The sequence below is a fragment of the Amblyomma maculatum genome, chromosome 1 (genome assembly GCF_055883805.1).
Source record: "Amblyomma maculatum isolate TAMU_Amacu chromosome 1, ASM5588380v1, whole genome shotgun sequence".
Lineage (NCBI taxonomy): Eukaryota > Metazoa > Arthropoda > Arachnida > Ixodida > Ixodidae > Amblyomma > Amblyomma maculatum.
Genome location: NC_139344.1, coordinates 309,412,178 through 309,430,344, shown reverse-complemented (window position 1 = coordinate 309,430,344; position 18,167 = coordinate 309,412,178). Strand labels below are relative to the sequence as shown.

The following is an 18,167-nucleotide window of genomic DNA, read 5'->3' as shown; positions in this document are numbered from 1 at the left end:
TCCACTTAAATCTCAGCTCAATCTCCCTACATTGGTCTGTCTTTCCTTATATGTATCACAAATTTTATCGTACCTTTATCCCTGAGGCTACTCCTATCACAGGCGTTCGTCGCATTTCTTCTTGAAAACAGCCTGAGACTGGAATGATCTTCCATCCAGGTGGCAACCATCAACAACTCAACTTGAAAACCATCATCTGTATTCATATTAATTGTATCTTGCAGCCCACCCCTCATGTGACTTCCCTGGACCTTTGAGAATAAATAAATTATGTTCAATGGGAACTACTATACAGTGTGCTCAAGGCAATCACTTGGCATTGACCAAGCACAAAAACATTTTATTGATATGATGAATGGCGTGCTTGATAGCCTCAAGAAACAGCACTGAATAATACCTACCCTCCAGATTTTATCCAGCTGATCAGTGGTGTCCTTGACACCAGGGAATGCAGCTGCACCCGTAATCATCTCAATGAAAATGCAGCCCACTCCCCTGCAGAGAAAGCAAAAACACAATCATCATTTTGTTGTAACCAGGGTTAAATCACAAGTCATTAGGATTTAACTGCAACATCATGACACGACTCCAATCATGACCATCTCTGTTCAGACAGCAAGTCTTGCTATACTGAGTGTTGCAGTGAAACATTCTTCGAAATAGAAAAAAAAAGAATTGCAAGCACAAACTCTCAACCATGGCAGACATAATTTGCTGCAAAAACTATTCTAACTAAACGGCTAAATTAACTTCTTTTTGGGTGGCTGGTGCAAAGCCATAACCATTTTTGAAGCGTGAGAAAATCTTTTCTGCACAAAAGTGAGATGCACAAGGCATTGTGTTTTTTAGCTAACTTAAGCTGTCATGCATCAAGGATAAGGGTTTAACGTCCGAAAGCGACTCGGGCTATGAGAGATGTAGTAGTGGAAAGCTCCGACCTCCTCAGGTTCTTTAATGTGCACAGACTATCGCACAGCATGCAGGCGCCTTAGTTTTTTTGTTTTCTCTATTACCAGAATGGTCATACAACCCAAACAGGGTTACAAGAAAAAAAAAAAAAATGGGAGCATTACCTTTCGCCTCCATCAAAAAGCGGCCAGGGTATCCTACCACGGCGAGGAGTTTTTACTAATACTTCAGGTATCAAAGCTTTGTTTCTTTAGGAAACTGAAAACATGGGAAATTTCAACTAGTGCATCTTCTCTCAAGATATAGAAAGGGATGTGTTGTAAAATTGTGCAAAATATATTTTCCTTAATTCCTCTATACACAACACATCTAGTGAAAGTAAGATTCGATTTATTGTTAGTTCTCCTCCGCATTTTTCACATAAAGGTTAGAATGAAGAAATGTGTCAGATGCGTGTGTCATATGTGAAGGCGACATGAAATGATTTCGGTGAAGCATTTCTGATGACTGCATGATTTCAATTTCCGGATAAAATAATTTATTGCTTCTTTCGTTGTTCCATGAAGCCTGCCATTTGACCCTCAGTTTTCTCCTAAAGGATTTTATAACATCTTTATGTAGTGTGTTGACTAGCTGTATTATTAGTTGCATTCCGGGCTGCTGCGACACATGCATCAACTCTTTCATTGCCGCTGATTCCAACGTGGCTTGGTACCCATCAGAACTTAATATAATGTCCCTGTGTTTCTGTACTCCGTTTTGCAGCCGAAGGTACCGAAGTCATCATCATCATCAGCCTGATTATACCCACAGCAGGGCGAAGGCCTCTCCCATATTTCTCCAATTAACCCGGTTCTGTGCTAGCTGCATCCACTTGACCCCTGCGAACTTCTTAACCTCATCCGCACCGAAGTAGTCCACTGCAGAAAAACAAACAAACAAAATGTATCGCTCCACATTGTTCAGTGGCATGAAACGCGGATCTCTTTTCTTGTTCTATGAGGGGCCGAGTTTTCTTGTTTTTTTTCTCTTGAAATTGGTTTCCTTTTTTTTAAACAATCACTAGGTACAAAGTCGGAACACAAGCTACATACAATTTTATCAAATGAAATCAGAGGAAATGCAGATGATGAGAAGTGCTGTTTTTCGGCATTCAGTGACGTTTTTGCATGCATTATTAATTTTGGAATGGTAGAATTCAGTGTGGCGTCAATACTGATGATGTGTTTGGTTTATGGGCCATCGAACGCAACAAGTGGTGTAGTATATTAGTGCATTTGCCGCTGTAGTTGATACTGTGCGAATAAAACGATGAGCTACCATGGTTTGTGAAGAAGGTAAATGAAGATTTTCGAAGCTCGCTGGCCTATCTGCAAAAACTTGATAAAGGAGGAGCCGGAAAAAAACAGAAAACTCTGCCTTAGAGAACACACAAGAAAATGCAACCTATTTGCAAAATAACGCATCATTATACTACCCAATATCAACAATTACTATTTTATTTTACCACATTAAGATGCAAACGAGAGCCGCAAAAAGGTGCGTTGACTGCTATGTATGAAAGCTATTACAAAACCTTTACTTGTAGACATTGTGCACAATTTTATGATGCAATGCTGTGACTACGCTGATAATAATGGTAACTTTTCTGTAATATTTTTTCTACCACCACCACAGAAATGCCATGAAACTGAGTAGTGAAAGTTTATGAGCACTCAGGCAACCGTACTCTGCCATTTCTCTTCCAGTGTACAGTGGAATCTTGATTATGTCATGCGATGACCCGCCTCTTACGATGCGGCTAGAGATAATATAGCAAAAAAACGTCGATTATATGACGCAATTTTAGACGGACTCCGCTTCATACCACAGCATGCTCATACTGTCCGTCAAGAAAAAAAATGACGTAGGTAGACTGCAGCCCGTTTATGCTTTAATCATTCCACCTATCAAGATAAGCATCCAAACCCTAAACGGTCATTTTATTTTTGTTTGTTGTTGGAAAGCCACCCTCTAGTGGCAAAGATATGCTGCTTAAATTTCAGTTAGTCTGACAAAAAAAAAAAAAGTTGAGACGTTGCAAGATACTCAGGTACCTAATATTAGAGCATATGCGAAATTTAAAAGCAGCAGGAAGTTATTCACCATGTTATGGAGCGACTACTGAATGTAAGGTTTGGCATTTTAAAATCATCCAGCGCATCTGTGGGGACGTGATGATGCATCTTGGCGCACTGCCAAGAAATGAGCTGTGGGCTGTGATGGTGTGAAACGGAAGGACTAATGCTTTTTTTTGGTTTCAAATCCTTAACACTCTCCTGTCCGCGCCTATTCCCGTTGATAGCCCGCTATTGATGATTTCACGATTCCAATTTTCCCGTTTTCCAAGCGCTTCTTGATGAGTGGTGCCATTCAGAGGGGAATAGAAAAACCCTTCATTCAGTTTTGCTTTTGGTTTTATTTTTTCCTCTGCGCGACGCCCGTTCAGCTGGTCTCTGGAGTCAGGTGATCGGCACTCTTGTTTACATCATGACTTCGGCGTCGCGTGCTCCTTATGCGTGGAAACTGTTGTTTCCGCGGAAGATGGCGCATCCGAAAGGTCGTTTTTGGATGCGAACAGCAGCAGAGATGACTAGGAAGATCAAGTCCGCTCTTCAGACTTTAGCACTGACAGTAAAACTGTGTCAAACCGACCCGGAACGTCGACTGCCATGCCCGATAAGTGTCACCCACTATCGATGGTTGAATTTTACCGCTTTCGAAGCGCTTCTTGATGAGTGGTGCCATTCAGTGGGGAATGAAAGAACTCTTCTTTCAGTTTTGCTTTTGGTTTTATATTTTCCACTGTGCGGCGCTCGTCCAGCTGGTCTCTGGAGTCAGGTGATCTGCGCTCCTTGTTTACACGATGGCGTCGATGTCGCGTGCTCCTGCTTCCACGCAGTTCCGTGGAAGTTGACGCATCAGAGAACTCGTTTTTGGATGCGGACAGCAGCTGTGATGACTCGGAAGACGAATTCAGCTCTGCAAACTTTAGCACTGACAGCAAAACTACGTCGAACCGACCCGGAACGTGGACAGCCATGCCTCGATAAGTTTCGCGTTCGCTCCCCCAAAATTTCCGCTTTTGCTGCACGTTGATTGAAAGAGATCATTGTTCTGAAGGTCACAACTGTTATCTGCAGGGCGACGTCTTTTGGGTAGCATTACTTGCCGCCAGCAGCGCAGGGAGTCGTGTTTTCTGCTAGACGACAGCCAGGGGTCGAACTTGACGTAGTAGACCTCGGCTGCTGTTTTCTTTCCTAACTCGGCGAATACTGCATACAGAAAGCTAGAATTTGCTGCAATGCTGCATTGGTCCCTTTTGTAAAAACTATATTTTGAAAATGTTTTGTTTTATTTGTATAGAGAAACTTTGATATTTTTGTGTGTGTTTTTTTTAACTACAATTTTCTGCTGATAGTTCTTTTTTTCATATAAAATAAATATGCTGATTGCCACTAATACCATTGTAAAGAGGAATTCCTCCTCTACACTTTGATACTAGACACTCCTTTACCAAGCAAGTTTTGTTAAAGAAAAAGAAATATTAATGACACCACCAAAAAACCACCCGCTTTCCTGCGGACAGGGAAGTGTTAACAGCAACAGTGGGGGTTGATTTCAATATGAGTTTAGGTTCATTACACGAGTGAGTATGATGAATTTACTGTAATGCAAATGATTCTTGTACTACTTTCAACTTCTTGCACTATTTTCGAGGACTTTCAACCATTCGAACATCCGATAATTCCAACTTTTTTCCCGGTCCCGTGAAGTTCGAATTAATGAGTTTTTACTGTAACTGAAAAAAATTGCACGAAAAGACGACGAGAGAGATGGAAGGTATTTTAGAGTATTTTTATCATTAAGCAACAAGGCATGTCCAGTAAGCAGTCATTTAGTTACCAGACAGCACCTATAGGAGCATGTCGTCACTAACAACAGATATACAGTAAAATCTCGGTGATACGAATCCAGTTGATACGAATTCGCAAAATTCCCCGGCCAGTGTATTGTGTACAATGTGTAAAATTTTGGATGGTCCGAACACTCTCCCGCGCCACAATGGATGACACGAACGCGCGACCTGTGACCGCAACTTTGAGCACTACGCACCGCCCGCACATCGTTGACTCCGCGATAGCCAGCCGCGCTGTATGTACGCATCACGAGCAGTTTGCGGTGATGCATGGTCTACACCTCGCCGACATTGCGATTTTCTGTCGGGCTCACGCCGCGAAAAGCTTTCAACGGCTCGTAGCCGACAAACCGAAGGCGTCGCAACTGCCATAGCTAGCGGCGGTGTATGTGGCGGGTACGCACGGACCAGACATCGCTGGCTCCGCGCGATCCGCGAGCAAGTTTGTGGCGCCGTGTGGCCCGCATGTCGCCATCTCCAGTCATGCTGTACGCGCCGTGAGAAGTACACGGAGGCAGGCAGATCGCACATCACCGGCATCGCGATCGTTTTCCACGCCACGAAAGGTTTGCAGCAGCGCACGGCCGTGAGTAGTAGTCTGCGACGCACGCGGCAGCGGGCGCGCACATCGCCGACTTCGAGACCGCTAGTCGTGCTGTACGCATTGCGAGCAGTCTGCGAATTCGCGTGGCTGGCACGCATCCCGCACGTCGCCAATGTCGCGATCGCCTGTCGCTGTGACCGCACAACCGTAATGCACCTTCTCAGACGTAAACAGATTTGCGTGACTGCCTTTCCCATGCTTCTGCATACTTATTTTCGTTCGTTTTTATGATACGAATTTTCAGATGATACCAATTTTTTAGCAACCCCGTGAGATTCGTATCACCGAGGTTCTACTGTAGTAAAGATTTTTGCTGTTCCCAGTGACTTTACTATAAAGCTATCTCTCCAGTACAATTGTCCTATACACACAAGCAGCAACAGCAAGCATGAAATGAGACTAGAGGTGTGCGCTGAGATATCTGCACACCACTGCCAAGTGTTCTCGCTACACCTTCACAGACTATGCAAACTGATCCATTTTCTTCCCATGCCATTGGCACGCCATTTTGTTTTCTTAATGTGAAACTATTACTAGCCCCCTTACACACACTTCTGTCCCGTTGTTATTTGTTGTGACGGTTACGAAAGATCAACTACTATGCCATCATCGAGCATAGCACAGCTCGGTAACATGAGGCACACAGCCAAACGCAACCACATGGCATGACGTTTGGGCAGAGCTGCAGCAACAACCCTTCAATGCCAAACGTGTTGAGAGGCTGCCTAAGCTTCTACATCTACTGCAGCTGCACTGGCTGCGTGCCAACGCCAGCCACCACCACCGAATTTGCCACTGCTTACAAGAAATGACCGCATTCTTATGTAGGCAGAGGCCAGTTATCGGGAGATATAGGGCAGTGATCGTACAATCAGAAAGTTTTATCAAAAATTGGAAATCTTCCAGGCAAATCAGAACGGTTGGCAGGTAAGTGGTGGTGACAATGCCGAAGGCAGAAGATAACGAGCGAGGCACTGAAAGAAAGATTTGGGCCCGCAAAATAACTATCGTATTTACCCCCCCCCCCCCTATTTTTTTTAAAGAAAAATTGACATCAGTTTGAGGGAGGGTTCAATACATGAAAAAAATTAATTTTTTTTTTTTTGCGAGAATCGTCTACCCTCCCACCGACCAGTCATCAACGAAGGCATGCGGTCAGCCCCGATCATGACACTGACTTTTGTGGCAGTGGACGGTGTCCCCCCTACCCAATCGCAAACATCTGAAAACCAGGCTTGTGCCACTACTGGCACTCCTGTCGCTAAAGCTAACATCAAAAGACACTCTATGATGTTATCGCAGCATCTTAGCCAAGAAATCTGGCGCAGGGACATGCTCATGACGTAACTTTTTCCTTTTTCAAATTCTCAGTGCCAGGAGTGGGTGAGTTCATTACACAAGTAAATACGCACCTCAGCGATCGGCGGTCATCAAACTACGAATGCCCATTGCCCCCCGTCAACACTCGATTTAAAGTCAGTGAAGAAACAGCTGCCAAAGGTGATTACCTGGAACTGATGCGATTGGCTACTATCATTCGAGACACATCTCAATGAATGCTGCATTAAGAAAAAGTGATAAAACCATGCCTGACAACGTTGAGCATACACAAATAAACAGAACAAAACTTTCATGGCATTGCCTGGGTCATTCTGGACGTTACAAGCAAACTGATGCTGGCAGCAACAAATAAAAGATTACAATAGTTAGCAGCAATGTACACCTTCCAGTCTTGATTCCATGACAAGAAGCAAAAAACAAAGGTTAAATGAAGCCAAAATAAGGTCCATGACGCACCACATGTCTAGTGACGTTGAGTAGTCAGTCGATCCGAGCAGCACATCAGGTGGCCGGTACCAGAGTGTGACCACTTCGTGCGAGTAAGTACGGCTAGGAACAGACTTGGCTCTTGCGAGGCCTGCAAAAGCATTCAAATTGGCATTAGCTCATTTAAACATATCTCGGATGAAACATGCTTCCTTATCAATCAGTGAGCCAACATAGCATTAAGCCAGGCTGTCAAGCATTGCTACACTGCAGGAATAAATTAAAAAGAAGCAAGCTTAATATTCGATTAGTTGAATATACGGCTAGATGTTACTCATCGACAAGCACAGCACAAGCGATCAAGAGGAGTGATGTTTACCAAAATCAGCAAGTTTCAGCTCTCCCTGCTCACTGATGAGAAGGTTCTGTGGTTTCAGATCTCTGCAAAAAGAAAATGGATACAGTACAGGCAGGCTTCTTCAACAAGGGCATCACTAGTATAGTTGGCAGCGTGGCTACTGTCCACTACTAGCGAAATGCACGAACATCGTGGTGAGCTACCTTAATTAAAATTTAGTAACTTCAAATAAGAGCAATCTTTCTGCAACGCTGACAACTTGCTTTATTCTGCTTGATGAGACGGACGCCCCCTTGGGTACAAGAGCAATATGGATGTTTCTAATAATTTTGTTAACATGCATGCCTCGTAGCTGATGTCGTTTTAGGACCACATTTATTCTACTTGATTGCAGCTGGGTTGCGTCGGGCTGTTCTTTATGACAATAAGGCTACTAACTGCGAGGCTTACTTTACGGGTAAGCACTGAAACTTTTTAGGACATTTCATTATTAGAAACGCATTCTCTCCAAGTATTTGCTGTAAAACTGTAAAATCATTTTTCCCAGTTTCTCATGTTTTTGTACATGAAAATAAAATGCAGTCTATTGTGAGCTCAACTCCACACGTATCAGCCCATCTTCTTTCACAAGAGTATACACTTTGTGCAGCTTGCTGTGCAAAAAGGCAATGTAATTTGGTATGTTAGTGCCACTTTATTGGACAACTGGCACCATCTTACGTGAAGTAAAAGAAATCCTGCCTGAAAAGCACAGCAAATTATGAAGATAACAGTAATTACTTGCTTTTGTCACTTTGAACTGTTGGCAACCTGCGCTGACCTAAATATTAGCACTTATTTATTGGAGGAAGGGCCCGTTACCGTGAAATAATGGCTATCATTTTTGTTACAAGCGTATTCAGTCTTGCGCGAATGTGAGCGACCCTGTTTGGGGACAAAGCCGCCTCTGCCGGCATACTCCTTTTCCGAGCATCACTTTCTTACTTTGTGCGCCCTGCTGTGCAAAAAGGCAATAAAAGCGCCATTACAGACGTTTCAAAACATGCCAAACTAAACTTCCTTATGTCACCGTACCCTCTTAGGTCAGGAACCAGAAAGTGGCGGATGAGGCTAATATCTCACCATACTTTGTGCTGTACAACAGCTGGATAGAGTACCTGTGAGACGCAAGTACTGAGAAGCTTGCACAGAAAAGTATTTTTGACATGACAGCCTTTCAAACTGATGTTGCGAACAGCCTAAAGTAGCGATGAAGGCTAGACTGCATTTGCTACTGACAGCTACCATTAGGTGCGACAGCTACAACCACTGGCCGGAGCATGTCAGCACACCGAACTTGCAGCGCTGCCACCGTGATGGATGCACAGTGAAGTGTCGGATTCACTGCCAAAAGTGACATCTTTCTGTGCATACCTGCTCAGAGCAATTGCTTTCACCTTTTTCACAGTGAGTATACTTTAAAGTGATTGATTTAATTAAGAAATCAAGCAATAATCCATTACCCATCTTTTGTGCCCAATTTCTTGCTAAGGACACTATCGCACTTTCTGCTAGTAAGCATACATCACTTTTTCTGTACTGAGGCGCCCTGTTCCCAAATGAGGACATTGCAAAAGACAATGAAGAAATAAAATTTTTCTTTTTGTTTCTTCAGGACCAGTCACTTGAAGCGTGGAGAACCAAAAATAGCCCTCAGAAATTTTTTGCATTGTAAACATTTTTTTTGCGCCTGAAGAGGGCTGTGTGTCAAGTGATACAGAGGCAGCACAAAATTAGTTCAAAGGTGCCTTCCTGATTCCTCAATGACAGCATCAGGAAGACTGCCATTAAAGGCCCCATTCCCCAGGGCAGGTGGTGGCTAGCACATGACTAATAGGTCGAGACCACGATATGGCAGGCACTGACAACACCTTTTGAATGGAAATCCAGCCTTCCAGGACCAATGGCTCTCGACATGCTGTTCCCTAGTCGCACTTAATATCTAGTGTTCGGCCGGATGCCATGTTTAACTACACTTGGCTGGCTGTGGTTTCTGACGCATTTGCGACATGCGCTGCGGAGCTGCAAATCTTCAAACCCGTGGATGAGTTCATCTTATCTCCGCCATTTTGTAAATGAGGCAACAGGCCACAGACATCACCACCATACCTGCCAACCTGAAGATTTGAAAATTAGTAAAATCCTCCACGAGGGAAGGGAGGGTGGAGAAGGGGGGGGGGGGGGGGGGGGGGGGGGCAATTTTTTTTTTTTTTTTTTTAATTTTCAAAGGATATACTTTTTTGCAGCAAGCTTACTCAGTTTTCACAACCATAAGTGAAATCCATGTCGTGGAGAGTAATGTGCAAACACTCCAATGGGGAACGATTTATTTTCTCCACAATTTTGCTGTTGCTGACTTTGACCGCTTGAGAAACTTCTCTGTGTAAGTTTTCTCAAAACAAGTTCCACTCTGGTGCCCTTTCACCATCAGCAGACTTTCGAGAGTTTTCTCACACACAGATGAGCAGAACTCTATTCGAGTTTTGTTCACAGTACTAAATATTCTCTCGCATTCAGCATTGCTGTGGGGAAGAGAGAGGATGCCCAGCATAACCGTTGAAATTCTGTGGAACCTACGCGATCCGTCGACACTTCGAACATTTCTTATGACCCCTGTATGTCGAACCTTGACTCATTCAATATGTCTGCTAGGACCTGATATGCTTGCAAGATGGCAAACTCGACTTCAAGTGCGTCGATTGCATCTTCTCTTGATTGCCCGCTTTGCTGGGGTAGAACAGCAGGGAAAGCCATAATAAAATGACGTACGCAGCTGAATGAAGCAGTCTCGAGACCTTGCACTTGAGCAACTTCAGCCATCTTGAAGTTGACGTCCTCTAGTGGGAATTTGTGGCAAATGTAATCGCATGCTGCTCTGAAGTACAGCTGCACAGCAAAGAAGAACTGCTCTCTCTTATTTATACTCAGCGTCGCAAGTCGGTTATGCGGCCAATGACTATGTCTTCATCTTTTTTTTCTTTTTTTTTGTTTTTTTGCTCTCTGCAGCTCCATAGTCACCTTCCAGCAATGAATGACATCCCTTGATAACACCTAGGCGCATAAATCTAGTCAGGAGATCCTCGAAAAGGTGGTTCAAGAGGCCCCTGAGCACATGAATATGAGGAGCCTATGCCTGAAGAAGGGAGTTTGTCTTCTCAAAAATAAAAAAAGCTAAGTAGTGGTTTCCACTGGTGTAGCAGCCTCTTCAAACACTTCCCCAACGACAGCAAACGTGTCGGCGAATGTTTCAACATCTTTCTGACCTCGACGTCATGCATCTTTTAAAACTCTTTAAGCCGATCTTTTCGTTTCGAGCTTTTTTCTATGTAGAAAAAGATGTCAATGCCTCATGAACCTTCACAGGAAGACATGAATTTCCTTTCTGGGCGACCAAGTTTATCAGATGGCACGAGCAACCAACCCCTATCAAACCTGGTTGAGCCTCTCTCAATACAATAGAAACACTGTTTTCCTTGCCGACCATGACATTGGCATTGTCCAAACACATAGCCAGCAGGTTTCCAGAAGGCAAATTCTGGGAATTCATCTCGTCCAAAACCAGACTTCCAATCTTATGACCCGTCGCTTCCCCTTGGATTGTTCAGACAAGAGGCAAAAAAGGCAGTTTTCGACTCTATTTGTCTCTTTAACGAAATATGTCACGATAAGGTAGAGCTGTGTATCCCTATAATTACTGCCATCCACAGTGATCGAAAATACTTGCCTATTCAGGGCATCCAGCAAAGGAGTCTACGCGTTGGCAGCCATTTCCCGAACAATTGATGGTCGCGGTCCGGCATGATCACCAACACTCAGCGGAAAGTTGTGCTCAACTAAAAACGCCGTGAAGAGGCATTCTGCACGAATCACACCAAGGTTGTTGTCGCTACGTACAAAACTTTCCAAGCTTGGCTCGCACGTACCCCTGATGCTTTTTAAAAGCGATATGGACCTTGATGTCAGACTTGCTACCATGAGAAATGTTCACGTCTTAGGCGCACATGGTGCATAATCCAAACTACTTCCCTTTCTTCGACGGCACGAAGCATGGAAATTGTGCCGTATATAATTTCAAAAATACTTGGAAATACCAGGGCTTCAAGCCCGCCGCGAAGCCACTACAACTAAAACACCAAGTCGCACTCTGCCGGACGAAGCAGCTAGTCGCACAATGGTACAAGGCCAACACTGAAGTGACTAAAGACCACAACCGGCATGTACAAAGGCAACAAGGCATGGCAACAGGTTTGCGGAGGTGCTATCGAGCTTTGGATATGGATCCATGCCGGCTTTGTAGACGACGGAAGTCACTACAACCTTGCCGCTTCTGACGATACTATGAATAGGGGAGAAAACCTGGGCCAGGGGGCGCTGCGCCGCTCTGTGCGTCAGCACCCTCCATGGAGACCCTGTCAAAACCTCCACGCACCGCGGCCGCGTCGTCTGCTCCCCGCCGCATCGAAAAGCATGCTGTCGTCTGCTTCGCGCTGCTTTCCAGCACGTGTTTGCGCGCGCACTCGGTTGTTTCTCTCCTCCGGCTGCGTTCTGGCCGCCGTCGCGCTTCAACAAAGGGGACAAAAAAAAAAAATCTGGAATGAAAAAGTGACGGCGCGCTTTTCGCAAAACTTGTGTGGAAACGGTAATGGAATGGTTGTCGGCCTTTTTCTTTTAGGCATCTCGTACCGCTCGTATCTCGCACCTCTGTTTGTAACTGGCGGAGCCGCAGCAGCCATCGCGGAACCAAGTCGGCCTCAAGAAACAGATATACGTCATTAATGCCATCACTTGGCGCTTATAAAGGAAAAACACATACGTCAATCGTTCGATCTATCCTCACACGCGATCCTGCTTTGGGAGCTCAAAACTGCGCATTCGCTGAAGGAGATAACTGAACTAGGAACTGCACAGCTTAGCTGTGGAATTAAGAAGACAAAGGTTTCCGTGGAGAGATGTCCCTGCCTGCATGGAAAGTCGTCAGGCATTTCCTCGCTCTTCGTCTCGTGGAGAGAGGAAACTGCTGCAAAAATAGCATGCCTCGGCTTCTCGTCAGTGACCTAGGTCGTTAAGAAACCCCTCATCGTTAAAGGTAGATAGGTCATTCATTTTGGATGGCAGCGCCGCAGCACCGAACTCCCACTGACCGCTGTCAGCAGGAACCAAAGGGTAAGGCGGCATGCTTTGTGCCTTTGTAGGGAACGCGTCCTAAACGCGCCGAAAGCAGGTACCACGACGCAGGTAGCATCGCCTAAAACGTGTCCCCAAAGAGTGGAACAGGCCCCTTTCAAGTGAGCAGTCACAAATGGAAAGGAAGCTCCCCAACCAGCGCCCGGAGCACTCGTCACTGTGTACACGCGTATCAATTCTCAACGAGAAGGCTGCACCCTTCATTCTGTGAACAACATGGAAGAGACATCAAGAGGTGCCGTCTCAAGTCTTTCAAAATACCCCTCGCTTGCCTCTGCCTTCGAGCAGTGAATTCGCGTTCATGTTTTTTTTTTTTCTTAGAATGTCTGATCCTGCCAACAAGCGCTCTTTGAAAGCAATGTCCGCGATGATCAAATAATCATAATTTCTCGCTTTCGAAGGCACCGATAAAAACATGCTTCCAGCCAGCCTCTATGTCAGCCGGGGCACAGAAAAGAGCAAAAATAAGAAACCCCACTGGCAAAGAGCGCCGGCTTTGTGCCCCCTCGTCCTCACTCTCCTTCTGCCACTACGCGTGCACGTGCGACTGCCTGTAGCACGCGCTCCCGAGCGAGCAGGCTGCGCAGACTTCGCAAAGAGCCGCGCGCAGCGCAGGCGCGGATGCACATAGGTTTTGTAGTTCCTCTCCGCTCCGCTAGAAACTGAGCGCTGGCGTCACGGAGCAAACTCCAGCTTTGGTTCCCTATACATGCTGTCCTCTCGTGGCAGCGCAAAGTACCAGGGTGTAGTTTTAATCTATTTTCACGTTCTTTTTTTCTGCGAATACAATATTTTCCGTAAACTTTCAAGCAAGATTCGTAAAATCGTAAATTGGTCAAAATCCGTATATTTTACGGAGAATTCGTTGGCAGTTGGCAGGTATGCCATCATAGACTTCCTACTGTGGTGATGTCATCGGACAGCATCATAATGGTGCCTACTTTCTCCTTCAACCTCAGAGGGCACAAGCTTTTCTTGTAGCTTGATACGCTACCATAAGCACTGAATTTGCTTACTAATAACGGTCATTCAAGGTGTGCAGCCTTGGGGAACAAAAAGCACTTCTCAAACGTCATGACAAGAGAACGGCCCACTGAAACAGACAGCAGCGCAGATGACAGAGTGCAAATGATGCCGGCGTCCGCGAACGCACCTTGTGTGAATAGACGACCTGCGAGGCAGCATGTCGGACAAAACGAGAAGCTGCAGCGATTGTGAGAACCACTCAGCGGATAGCTACTTCTCAGGGCTATGTTGGTCTTCCCAACACACATTTACTGAGGCACTTTAAAAATTGACTGGCTTCAAAATGAAGTAGCACTTTGTCACACATCTTTTTCAAAAATTCGTTAACATTTAACCATCTGCAATATTTATTGGAGCTTTCCAAAATTGGAAAATTATTCTGATAAGTTTTCTTTGCGAGTGTTTCTACAAGCCGTGCTCCTGACCTGTACCCCTAACATTTCACAGTGTTTTAAAATTACTTGGCCTCTGTAATGAGGTTTCATAGTTTCACCATGCATTATAGTTACTCTGCACCGAATGACAACATCATAGGTGCACTGTGAAATAAAAAATGGTTTTGAAATCTTTTGGCTTCGTGTATTACTACGGGCGCTTAGCCTTCTTTTCACCCCCAGTCGGCCTAGCCTGGTGACAGCAGCACCACCGCATCTTGTTTATCGGTGCTGGTCTATACCCGAGCACGCTATCACCATAGAGAAAGAAAATATAAAGAGAGGACACTTGGCTGAAACTGGCCTTACGGAGTCACAACTACGCAGGCGTCTAGCATTCTCATCCAATGCCAGAGGGAAATGGGAAAAAATTGTTTTAAAATTTAAGCGTACAATTTTCTTGTTGTTAAATAATTATCTTACACTTTAAGGCCACTATTTTAGCATACATATAAAGATATAACTTATTGAAGAAACATTAAAAACTGCAAGTCGTCTGCTCTGTCAGCTCGGTATTGCTGTTGTGCACCAAACGACTTTTCGCTTGATGGACAACAGGTGAGACAGGTTTTTCTGCTTCAAAACACCGACATAAAGTCAGCACAGGCATTGCGGTGCGTTGTTTCCATAATACAGCATTTAAAGTGCGGCTCCCATGACTAAAGTAAGAGGATGAGGGGCCAGAGCGCACTTACTTCGCGGTGTAGCTTAAGGGCAAAGTCGTGCGCCTGAGCCTGTTTGTTACTCAGACTATTGCGGGCAGATTGTTTTGCTCATAGTGAAACACACTGCATGCCTTATTGTTGCGCATATTTCAAATCCCGAAAGGGCTCATATAGGTATATTTCGGGTATACTTTATCTGTGCCCGTCGTCAATTTCTATTTAGAGTCAAATCCTATTGCGCGTGTCATTGTGCCAGCGTTTCTCTATGGCAGAGAACTTTTTTACTGCAGTCAAAACAATTTTTAACATTCATGACTTGTGAATATGGTTTGGTTATTCAGAATAACATGTGCATGTATTGATGTTTTTCACATCATGTCGTCTGGTAGCCCTTCCTACGGCAGCTACTGCTCTGTGTCGTGGTGGTGCCAGAACTCCCAAGAAGCCGGAAATTAGTTTTTTCTGCATATCATGGGACAGCAGGGCAGTGAGGATTTTATCTTCATAATATTTGGACTGCTGACAATGAATGACTAGTCACACAACATTACAACAGCGTTTATTGTTCAATCTCTGTACCAGTTGCAAAGTATTACCAGCACTTTTGAGCATGCCCATCTTGTCTTACTTTTCTTCTGCAAGCACTAGTGATATATTGACTTTTTTGTCTTGTGTTCTCTCTGCAATTATATCTATTCAGAATTGATTATGTTAAGGAACACAGTTGCCTTTCTATTGAGCCTTTCTCGGCCATGCTGGTCTTGGTTTGTGCCCAGACTTTGTGATCATTTTTTTACCTTGCCCTGAAATAATAAGGTTCCTCAACACTCCATCTCTTTATTAAATATTGCATGCTGAATGACTACTTGCTCCAAACAGAAGACAATCGTGCCAGACAAAAAGAAGCTTTGTTGATTCATGAATCCACGCCTGCCTAATATAAGCAAACATGTTTCTTTACATCTTGCATTCAAGTTAATGTTGGGACAACGAAATTCGCAGAAGGGATTAGATGAGACATTCTATCCACCTCAGGCCACACACAAACGTGGGTAACGCGTAAGCAATTCGAAATTTGTGCCAGTGAAACCGAAACGAGAAGTGTGTCAGTTGGGTGCACTAAAATCCACTGGGCGGAGCTTAAGCAATTTGAAATTTGAGTCAGTGAAACCGGAACAGGAAGCATACGAAAGTGTGGGGGCCAGTATTTCTCACCCACCACTAGGCGCACCTGAGTCGATTGGGCCGCTGGGGTCTATGGGAGTGTCCTCTCTTATTCATTCTTTCTCTATGCTATAACCACCTGGTAGCGCACGTACCAAAGTAGGCCAGCTAGTTTCAGTAGTGTTCCAAAGATGGCGCTTGCTACTACTAGCAGACAACTCTCGTGGCAGTAATTTTGGTGGTGTGATGATTTGAGAGGAAAAAAAAATGCTAATTTTTCACAGCAAATGAAAAGGTGCAAGCATTATGCGAGCAAATAAGTCAGTTTTTGCAATGTAGTCAGCTGATTGCACTCTTTATGCATGCCTGCTCTGAAAGGAAGTTTTTGTTCTCCTGCAATAGCATTGTGCTTTAAGAATGAGTATATGTAATTAGATGAGCAAGACACATTGGAAAAAATGCTTGACCCAAATATTGGCCTGCTCTTCTAATGTAGTCTGCGTACGAGCTGTTGAAAGCATTGGAAATGTGAATGGTGTGTGGCTACCAGTAAATTTACGAACTTCTTCCCACATTTTCTTTGATGTTTGCCATCATCATCAGCCTAACTATACCCACTGCAGGGCGACAACCTCTCCCATATTCCTCCAATTACCCCGTTCCTGTGCAAGCTGCACCCACTTCACCCCTGCGAACTTCTTAACCTCATCCGCCCACCTAACTTTCTACCCGCCCCACCAACTTGAATGGAGTGAAAAAATATTTTTCATCTTCTGGTGCTCCCCTTTCAGTACATCTACACTGCAGTAAACATCAGTGGCTTCCTCCACTTGGTTTCTCATGTGGTCTTCTTTAAGAGCTGCGACGTTTATCTCAAGCATGGGGCGAATTCAATGTGTTGTGATAATGCCTGCGCATTTCAGCATCCTGCAGTGGCTCAGATATTTCGGTGGTGGGGATTCTTCACCTTTTCTTGGAAGGGCTCAGTGGAGAACCACGGAGCCTAATTCAGGAAAGCGATAATCCATCATCATAAGCCTGACTATACCCACTGCAGGGCCTCTCCCATATTCCTCCAATTAACCGGTTCTGTGTTAGCTGCATCCACTTGACCCCTGCGAACTTCTTAACCTCATCCACCCACCTAACTTTCTGCTGCCCCCTGCTACGCTTTCCTTCCCTTGGAATCTAGTTTGTTACCCTAAGCGACCCCCGGTTATCCTTTCTTCGCACTACATGTCCTGCCCACGCCCATTTCTTCTTCTTGATTTGCACTACAATGTCAGTGACTTGAGTTATTCCTCTGACCCACTCTGCACGTTTCCCATCTCTCAACGTTTTCCCTACCATTTTTCTTTCCATAGCCCTCTGCGTTGTCCTCATCTTAAGTAGAACCCTCTTTGTTAGCATCCACGTTTCAGCCCCTAAATACAGGTAAGATGCAACTGTTGTATACTTTCGTCTTGAGCAATACCGGTAAGCTGCTAGTCATAATTTGCGAGTGCTGGCCAAATGCGCTCCATCCCATTCTTATTCTCCCTGTTATTTCCCTTTTTCAACAAATCTATATTTACCTGATCCTCTCCAGCTGCTTTTCCCCTTTTCGAAGTTTTTAATGCTTTCTTAACTTCTCCCTTCGCCACTGGTGGAACGTCTGCGTGCATTTCCTTACCGCCAATCTCATTGTTGTCCTGACATCATTGGCTACTGTAGAGACCAGCATAGAACTCCCCGGCTCCTTTGACTATCTTGTCATGTTCGTGATTGATGTTAAGGAACTGTTAATACATATTTCAGTGCAGTGGTGGCGTAGCGGTAGAACATCCGCCTCGCATGCAAGAGGACCGGGGTTCAAATCCCGGTGCCGCACAGTTCTCCACCGGATTAAAAAAAAAAAAAAAAATCCGCGTGTCGATGGAATTGCATAAACAGGTTTGGGGTGCGACCTAATGCCGGTGAACACCTCCAGCAACGTACTCCCTCACCAGAACAGAAGTTGGCCACCCTGGTGCAGTAATTGGCCGCAACCTCCTATGACAAGCTCCATAAAACCCCGGTC

The 18,167-nt window shown here is 44.8% G+C and overlaps 1 protein-coding gene across 3 annotated transcripts in view; it reads right to left on the bottom strand.

Annotated features, from left to right (window-relative positions):
- The window catches only part of LOC146207034 (cyclin-dependent kinase 14-like), a 222,876-nt gene that overhangs the window by 10,675 nt on the left and 194,034 nt on the right, over positions 1-18,167 (bottom strand). For all 3 annotated transcript variants that reach the window (XM_084592726.1, XM_084592665.1, XM_084592597.1), the window contains 3 exons: positions 7,618-7,679; positions 7,269-7,389; positions 402-495 (listed from right to left, as the gene is read on the bottom strand). In XM_084592726.1, the coding sequence (XP_084448852.1) occupies positions 402-495; positions 7,269-7,389; positions 7,618-7,679 (277 nt within the window). The remainder of the gene's footprint in view (positions 1-401; positions 496-7,268; positions 7,390-7,617; positions 7,680-18,167) is intronic.